General features: G+C 36.1%; 1 protein-coding gene across 1 annotated transcript; it reads right to left on the reverse strand.

Moving 5' to 3' along the window:
• Positions 1 to 9,001: 9,001 nt before the first annotated feature.
• LOC131604166 (uncharacterized) lies at positions 9,002 to 9,868 on the reverse strand. The gene is made up of 2 exons (XM_058876627.1): positions 9,616 to 9,868; positions 9,002 to 9,282 (listed from the first exon to the last, which is right to left on the reverse strand). The coding sequence occupies exons 1-2, from the start codon at positions 9,866 to 9,868 to the stop codon at positions 9,002 to 9,004; spliced, it is 534 nt and encodes a 177-aa protein (XP_058732610.1).
• Positions 9,869 to 10,128: the final 260 nt, after the last annotated feature.

Below are 10,128 nucleotides of genomic sequence, written 5' to 3' on the forward strand. Positions count from 1 at the left end.
AAATGATGTCACACTTCCCTCTCTATTTTTTTTGAATTTCGCCCCAGGGAAATCGATTTCCTATATGGGTAAATCGATTTCCATAGTGAAATTTTCAAAAATTCCTTTTCTTGCACTGTTTTGATTTTGCCCGATCTTTTTCCTGCAAAACACAAACAAAGGAATCAAAAATGCATATTTTTGGATTTTGGTTAGTATAAAACAAATTAAAGAAAATTAGGTGCTTGATAGTTCCCCTCAAAGACGAAACGAACATAACACCGAAAAATGAAATCTCAAGATTATGATCTTGATTGATGATTGAAATGCAAATGATGTATGATCTTAGGGTCAAAAATTGGGGTATGACAGATGTCCCTATTTAAGTTTCTTCTATCCGGAGATGTGAGGGTTAAAATCCTCAGCTCGACGTAATTGAAGAGACTTAAATATAAAACACACAATTTTTGAACCTAAGGTATGATGCGATGCTAATGGATGCATCAAATATGACTATAGAATAGAGAGGAGTATAACACCACTGGGGAGATAAGAAAGGATTCTACTGGGGGAAAAGGTATACGTCATCTAGGAATAGAATCGGACTTCACAAAAGAAAGAAACAGTCGACAGAAGCTTTAAAGATAAAAATGATTGAACTTCGAGAAGAGAATATCTGAGGCCTACATGAATGTGGCTACATCAAATGAATATCAAGGTAAAATATGATTGGACAACATCAAATGACAACCAAGGTAAAACGTGATTGGGCAACATCGAATGACAATCAAGGTAAAACATGATTGGATATCGTCATAGGATAATCAAGGTAAAACATGATTGGATAATCATCAACGGACAATCAAGGTAAAACATGATTGGATAATCATCAACGGATAATCAAGGTAAAACATGATTGGATAATCATCAACGGACAATCAAGGTAAAACATGATTGGATAATCATCACAGGTCCATCAAGGTAAAACATGACTGGATGTCATTAAGGGATAATCAAGGTAAAACATGATTGGATAACATCAAATGACAATCAAGATAAAACATGATGGAAGGTAACCAAGATAAAACATGGTCGAAAGCGATCAAGATAAAGCATGATTGGAGGCAATCAAGATAAAACATGATTGAAGGGAAACAAGATAAAACATGGTGTAAGTGATCAGGATAAAGCATGATCAGAGACAATCAAGATAAAACATGATTGAAGGGAACCAAGATAAAACATGGTGGCGATCGGGATAAAGCATGATCAGAGACAATCAAGATAAAACATGATTGAAGGGAAACAAGATAAAACATGGTGTAAGCGATCAGGATAAAGCATGATCAGAGACAATCAAGATAAAACATGATTGAAGGGAACCAAGATAAAACATGGTCGAAATCTTTCAGGAATGACACTGAATGAAGAGAGAGAAATCATAACATCCAGGAATGGCCCTAAATGAAGAAAGGATACATCAAGGAACAACAATAGACGGACAAGACAAACAAGTATCTGGTTTAGATAGGTGCCAAGTAAGTTGGACTTTGATCTCAAGGTGAAGATGTTGATAGCAACAGGACCTCGAAAAATGCAAATGAGTATGAAATTTGTTTCAATGCATGATGTTGAATTTTTCTATGCATGATATATGATCAATGCAATGCAAATGTTTGTGACAACTGAGGGAGACTCTTTTGTGAGGCAAGATTAAAACTCTGATTCCTCAACACGAGAACTCTGCCAACTCTTCTTGGGAAGAAGATGCTTAAACAAACTTCTATTACACCGGTAACTATCAAAACGATGATCCTTTGAGAAGGGCTGATAAAACTGCTTGGGGATTGCTGAAGAAGATTGCCCCTGATTGAGTGATTGTTGTAAGTTAACCGATCATGGCTTCAGTTGAACTGTATTGGGAATGAACTGATCATGGCTTCAATTCTTGAAATGCATGTTGGGATGGCTTGCCCCAGTATAAGTATTGAAAGGATGTTCTGATCAACAAATCTTGAATGAAGATCTGAACAACAGGATCTTGAAGTAACGTGCCCCTGATAGGATCACTGATCAAGTTTCTCGACTGTTTGAACTTCCTGAAAGATGAGTGCTTACTTGCAAATAAAATGTTCATTCAAGAATGGTAATTTAATGCAATGCTCAAAGAATATTTTTGAAATCAAAATCATTATTGGAATGATGTTATTGATGAAAGCAAATGGAATCACCGGTCAAAACATAAAGGTTAAGACATTCAAAGTGAAAGATAAAGAAAAGATATGATATCAAAGCAAATGATTGGCAAAACTCATGGGAGTCAGCTTACGCAACCTTGTTGTAGTATGCTTTCAAACAAACCTTGCTTCAATTAGGTCTTTCATAGGTTGTAACGTGGCCAGGTTCACGGTTTCAGAAACAAAGGATATAAGGCTCAAAATTTGATTGTACCCATCCCATCTTCGTGATGATCTCCAGTCCTAAAGCTCAGTTAATTCAGTTTATGCATTCAGGTTCCAAGAGGCTTCCAGAATTGCACCTTTGTAATGATAATAGCTCACAAGCAAAGAGAACTTTTGAGATTGCAGTCACTTCTTCCTTTTTGTTGTCACAACATTTTGTTGCTTGAGGAATTTATTGACTTCTCTTTTTTCATCTTTTTCTTTTGATATCCCTAACTTTTGCCTGAACTGTTTATTTTTGAACTTACAGTCAGCGGGATGCCCTTATTTTTGCCTAAGTCATATTTGGTTTTGACTTAGCAGGCTTTTCTTTGATTATATATTTTTTGATACATATTTTTTTGAAAGATAGTGACTGCCTTGCTTAATGATTGATGAACCATCTTGGCTTTTGATTGACATCTCCAACACTTCTTTGATGTATGCGGAGGAAGCTTGCGATTGAAACCTTTGTTGAAAGGTGTACTGCATGATTCTCTTAAAATAGAATGCACAGCTAAATTAACTGAGAACTACCCTGCCCCAGGTTAAAAATGCGGGTTTTTCGTACAGAAAGAAACACCAACTTCGAAGGCTCAGAGGGGTTGACAAGGGATTAACTTCCTTATTTCTCAAGTGTTTGGGAAATGAAACAATGCCTGTACATCACGAGCAAAGTTTTATTTGAAAGCATACAGTTCAACAATTTGGGTATTTCGTTGTCATCATCCTCCCTCCAATCTTTGCATAAAACACAAGTTTGATAGAGAAAGCAAAAGGAAGAAAAAGTTTTGTAAAAGAAGGTATAAACATAGTAGATGTGAATGAATTCAAAATATGCAATGCTCGTTTCATTAAAATCACCATTCAGAAACAAACAAAGTTTAAAAGTAAACAGTACAATAAAGGAAATACGAACAGTACAGAAACAAGGCCTAGTGACTAATCAGCAACAAAGATGAGCTATCTCGTCTGAAACACTTGGCTTTAGGAAAATTGGGCTTTGACTTGTTTTCAGCCACTTTGATGTGGCAAAGGATTGGTGACAACATTGGGACCAACATCTCTGAAAGAGAGCATCTTTGATCTCACCAACTCTTGAACTCTAGCCTTCAAAGCATAACAGTTTTCCAAATCATGACCAGCACCACCCTAATGGAATTCACAATGAAGATCAGGTCGGAATCCTTTTGAGGGAGGGTTTCGAGGAGGCGGCATGGATCTTGTTTTGATCAATCCCTTTTGAACCAATGCTGGATACAATTCAGTGTAAGTCATGGGAATAGGATCATAAGTTGTCCTACCACGAATCTGATTTTGTTTCTGCTTCTTATTACCTTGAGAAGGAACAGACAATGGACGTTGATGCAGAGTCCTATGAAGCACTGATTGAGAAAAGAAAATAGGTGTTTCCTTCTCTACTTCAAAATATGAATCACATGACATAACATATGGTTTCCCCTGAGTTGGAGTAGCAACGGAAAAGGCTAAAGGAGTATCCACTTGCTTTGTATCAATCGGAGGAATGTTGCATTCTCTCTTCAACAAGACTTGCAGGATTTCCATAATTTGATTCATCTGAATTTTCAACTTGCTGACCTCTGCTCTTAGAAACTCTTGGTCTTGTTGAAGTTCTTCCATACTTTTCAGATGCATACTTCTAGTTCAATGTGTCGAGGAATCAGCTTGACAGTAGACAGACAAACTCTGAAGATGAAGACAGATGAGAATAAGTTTTCTGGACAACCTGGATGTATGTATGCAAATGATGCAATTGCTGTTTTTTGTTTTTTATTTATTTGATTTTCAAGGAATTCAAGTTATTAATTTGTAAACATCAAAACACGAAGGAGGTAAATCTTATATTGGATCAAAGCTTTGATCAAGTTATCATCAAGATCAATCATCCATTTTGGTGGATTAGAGTTTTCACCCCATCAACACCCAAGATCCATTGAGTTTGATGAAACTTATGATGTTTACAAAGAAAGACCTATGAGTTCCTTGGAAATCAAATGAATGCATGGATGTATGGTTTATGCATCAATCATAATCAAGATCACACATGGCCGCACAGACAAAGTTCAAAGGTTCGACGTCACGAGCATGGATTCAAAGTTAAGAACCACCCACAAAGGTATGTACTAGGGAATTTTGTACCTGCCGAACGGGTTCTACAAAGGTTCCCAGAGTTTTCAATCTTCTATCGGATACAACCGGCATGCACAATTGCTCATGGGCGCCAATAATATGCCTAAAAAGACCTCGTCTGAGTGTAGCATCGCATGACAACAAGCTCAAATTGGTACTTGAACTTGTTTCTGCGCTACATCCTAAAAAGGCTTAGATGGGTTAAAAGGGTTCTAGGCCATTCAGCTTCTACGGAAACTCACTATTGAAAGTAATAGCGTTCTTACAATAGTTCGTAACAACATCTACTACCTTCCATGAGGCCTCCACTGATTGGGGTTCCACCATATGACGCTCATGTTAAGGATTGCTCCTGACATGCGACTATTGGTCTTACCACCTCCTATTTCAAGTTACTCACCAAAGTCCGGGTTAGGACTTTATCTCATCACAGAGGAACCATCGAGCACCAAAAAGAAAAAAAAGAAAATAAACAAACAAAGCACACAACAATATATACAGATAAAAACACACAGATAAACAAAAATAGGCTTAACACACTTAAAACTGGATCCCCAGTGAAGTCGCCATTTTTTCTGTAGCGGGGAAAATCTGATATCGAAGCCATAGGATTGACTCGAATCAATATTTCGTTTGAAAGTCGCCACCGCGCTTTATTGTTTCCAAAGAAAAAGGGAAAAGAACGAATAAAACCCAAAGTTTGTTTTTAAAACAAAAAGAAGAGATCTTAGGTACGGGTGTTGTTTATACAAGGGGAAGGTTTTAAGCACCCCTCATATCTGTGGTACTCCACAGGAACCTTTTTGAAAATCTGTGTCGTGTGTGCTAAAAAAAGGGTTTGTTTTATTTTTAAAATAAGCTCGGAAAGACATTAAGCTTTGTGCCTACATACCTCCTCGGTGCAATGGAAAAGTCAGAGCTAATGTAGTTCCGCTTAAAAGGGGAAAACGTTTTAAAAAAACGAATAAACACTTTATCGTCGTCGGAGAGAAATACTCAGCCATTGATCTTGAGCATGAGAACAAATGAGTTCTTTGCATCGCAAATGAAAGAAGGGCTCCAACTCGGATAAAATCAACGAGTATGCCACTAACTCTCTCACGCGGAAAAGATCTCATTATATCAATCAATTTCAAAATTGTGGGGTATAACCACTCGTTTCGACAATTAGTCGTGTCTAAACTTTTGAAGAAAAGGTTTTGAAAAGGTTGCAAACATAAGAAGGTTTTTGAAAAAGGGAGAAGATTTTGAAAATTTAAGAATGGGAGGAGATGAAGAGGCTATCCTATTGCGTAAAATAAAAGCTAAGGAAAGAAACGGTCTAACCGAAATAAGAAGCCAACACTTGACATTGTGAGGCAAGGTAGATTTCCCATCCTTTGGATTATCAATACCAAACCATCACATTACCACTTGGGGATCCAGATGAAATTATTATCTTAGCACCACTTTGCATTAAGCACATTAAAATTCTGACGAAAATCGGCAGAGTAACGGCTGTTTTCGGGTAAAATCCTTATATCAATGCCTTGGAATTAACCATCAAGGGCTTTCAAGGAAATACCTGCACATACAAACAGACAACAATCCAATGCCAGACAGACAGAATAACAGCAGAGTAATAACGGAATGAGGGTCCAGAGGTACTAAATCCATAAGTCCGAATCTCCAAAATGCTAGGGATAGTAACCAATAGTCCAAAAGAGAGCCTTAAGTGTTTTTTAGATTTTTGTTATTTATTAGTGTTTTAGCATAAAAGTAAAGTATGGTCCAAGTGGACAAAGGGAAAATAGCGGAAACATAAACATAGCGTCCAAATGGACAAAGAGAAAATAACGGAAATATAAATGTCCAAATGGACAAAGGAAAAATAGCGGAATGTAAATATGATGAAATGATAAAATAAAGCAATAAAGCGAGAAATATAAAGAGCAGTATAATAAAGTGCGGAAATTAAAGTTAGTTGTTTAGATGTTAAAGATAACCATCTTAAAACTTGTCAAGTATGTTATCAAAGTTAGTAAGAAAGATCGATGGTGAGTGAAGGATGTTCTCGGATTTAAATTCAATGGAACTTTATCAGAAGCTTGATAAAATCATAGCGACTACACGATAAATTTCCATAAGTCTTAAATCAGCCGCATACAATTCTCTTCCATATTTGATCTTTTTTTATTCGGGACACGAAATATTGCGCTATGTTAAGCAGATCGCCAAGTGATTTATGTAGAAATCACCCTACAACGAGGCCGGTCAAAACTTTATGTGCTAATGCATGCGAGAGAAATGATATGTAGATCATTCTCCGAAAGCAATACCGCACGAAAAGAAAATAGGTAACGATCTAGTCTTTACCAAGAATCCATAAGAATTCTCAAAGTGTTAAGACTTTCATTGATCAAAAGAAAAAAAAAAGAAGAAGAAGAAGATAAAATGCATAAAGTAAAGTCAACTCACACTATCATTAATATCATTCATCTAATATTATGGATTTGGTCCTTTCAAACCTATCAACATCCTAGATCCAATGATATTAATGAAGTGGAGGAAGTAGGAAGCCAAAACAAGCATAAAAAAGGCAAAAAACCACATTCTGCCAGCAGGAAATCGATTTACCTCTGTAGGAAATCGATTTTCTGAGTGCAGAGTTCAAATTTTGAAAAAAAATAAGGTGGAAATCGATTTCCTACAGAGGGAAATCGATTTCCTGCACGCAGCATTCAAAAAATCAGCATTAGGAGGCATAAAACTTGACTTAAGCAAACATACAAACACCTTATGATCACACATCAATTGGAGCACGAATTTTCCATCAATTCACCATCAAATATGACCAATATAGCATCAAAGATGCATCACACACAAGCACAAAAGAATCACATTATGATGGATGAATAAAGATGAAGAAAATTACCAAATCTTGAACAAAACTTAGATCTACTTCAAGAATCACCAACACAAATCTTGATCTCTCAACAATTGAAGAAAAAAGAGTGAAATGGATGGTGGCTTAGCTCAAAGTTTGTGAGGTTCAAGATGTGACTCACAAACTTTATGAAAGAAAAAGAGCTTCGGTGAATTTGGTAGGGATGAGGAGAGAAATTGCAAGGGGTTTTTTGGCTCTCAAAGCTTGAGAAATGAATTTGCAAGAACTTTTTTGGCTATCAAAGCTTGAGAAATGAGGGAGTAGAGACCTCTATTTATAGGATGGGAGCAAGAGTAGTGGCAATTTGTTCTTTTTGCATTTGGTAATTAACTTGTGTTTAATTGATGTTTAAATGACATTTAAATGGTAAAAATGGTAAAATGAGGTTTAAGTGGGTTTAATGAAGGGAATTAATTTTGGTGAGGTGGAAAATTGGTAAAATAACAAAAATGATCAAAGAAAAAGGTGCCAAAATGATGTCACATTTCCCTCTCTATTCTTTTTGAATTTCGCCCCAGAGAAATCGATTTCCTATATGGGTAAATCGATTTCCATAGTGAAAATTTCAAAAATTCCTTTTCTTGCACTGTTTTGATTTTGCCCGATCTTTTTCCTGCAAAACACAAACAAAGGAAACAAAAATGCATATTTTTGGATTTTGGTTAGTATAAAACAAATTAAATAAAATTAGGTGCTTGATAGTTCCCCTCAAAGACGAAGCGAACATAACACCGAAAAATGAAATCTCAAGATTGTGATCTTGATTGATGATTGAAATGCAAATGATGTATGATCTTAGGGTCAAAAATTGAGGTATGACACTAAGTACGACAATCCTAATATGGATCACCTTCATAAATGATTCACCATAGATCAATACAAAAAATATTTAAAATTCTAACTATGAGAACATCATCTTTTGAATTTATAGATTAATATAGTCATCTTTATTTTCAAGATTGAGATAGGATTAAATATAAATTTTCGAAGAGAATTGTCGCTCATCATTAAAATTTCTAATAATTTGTAGTGATCCACGGTGTGCCACCACTGTGAAAATCAACTATTAAATTACTTCTTATATAAAAAAATTATAAGATTGATTTAGTGGTGAAGTTTTTGTTCTCATAGTGTGATTTTTTGGAACATACAATTAATTGGTGAACAATGAGGATTTAGGAGGGAGGAAGAGGGAAGGAGGGAGCGAGAGAGAGCAACTACATTAACATGAGATGAGAATGTCTCCAAGGAATTTATACAAGTGTTATAAAATAATTGTGTCTTAAAACAAATAATCTAAATAACAGAAAAACCAAAAATTCGAACGTCTAACCGGTTAACACAAAGCATTAACCAGTTATAGCTATTACAATGATTAAATCAAAATAGTGTTAACTGGTTACACTTGCGATGACTTCTGTTTTCTACTATACAAAAGTGATTTTCTTCCATCACTAACCGGTTACAACACTTGAATTAGTGTATTTTCACACAATAAACCACCTTAATTCAAGTGATCCAAGTCTTTCATGCACATGCTCATCTTCAAACTCTTAAACACATCATTTGCGACTCCCTTAGTCAACAAATGAGCAACTTGGTTCTCACTTCTACAATATCTCAATCTTAACTTGCCTTCACTAAAAAGCCCCCTCAAGTAGTGAAACTTCATCTCAATGTGCTTGCTCCTCCCATGTGAAATTGGGTTCCTATCAAGATTAATGGCTAAAACATTATCAACAAATAGTGTGACAATCTCACTCTCATTGCTGCTCAACTCTTCCACTAGATTCATTAGCCATACAGCTTAGCACACACACAACAATGTGGCAATATACTCTGTCTCACAAGACGAGAGTGCAACTATCGGTTCCTTATTCAAATACCATGATATTAGTGTTTTAGCTAACATAAAGATGTATCCAGTTGTAGATTTATGATTATCTTTATCTTTGCATCAATTTGAATATGTTAAACCAAGTAAAATGTATTTTCTGCCCGTATTCGTTGTGGCAAAGAGAATTCCGCAGCAAATAGATCATTTGATGTATCTTAGGATTCTCTTGACTACTTCCAAGTGAGACACCTTCGGTCTCTCCGTGAATCTACTCGCAATACCGACACTAAACGCCAAATATGACCGCGTATTGCACAAGTAACGTAATGATCCAATCAACCTTCTATATTGAGTAGGATCTAGGTTCTGCTGCTCTTCATTCTTGGATAGCTGCAACCTTGGTTCAGCTGGTGTAATGGCAGCATTATAATGCTCCATATCACACTTCTTCAATATCTCAATAGAATATCCCCTTTGGTGCATAAGCAGTCCCCTTTTGGACTTATGGACCTCTATGCCCAGGAAGTATGTCATGATACGAAGGTCGCTCATCTCAAATTATTTCATAAGCTCACTCTTGAATTTAGAAATACTCATCTCATTGCTTCCCGTGATTAACAAGTCGTCTACATATAGATAAAGAATGATCACACCTTCACTAGCTTCCGTCTTCACATAAAATCCATGCTCTGACACATATTTCTTGAAGCCAAACCTCCATTAGGAAACCACTTATTCGTTTGTTCCAAGCTCTCGGAGCTTGCTTCAAAGCATATAACGCTTTTCTCAACTTG

The sequence above is a fragment of the Vicia villosa genome, linkage group LG5 (assembly GCF_029867415.1).
Source record: "Vicia villosa cultivar HV-30 ecotype Madison, WI linkage group LG5, Vvil1.0, whole genome shotgun sequence".
Lineage (NCBI taxonomy): Eukaryota > Viridiplantae > Streptophyta > Magnoliopsida > Fabales > Fabaceae > Vicia > Vicia villosa.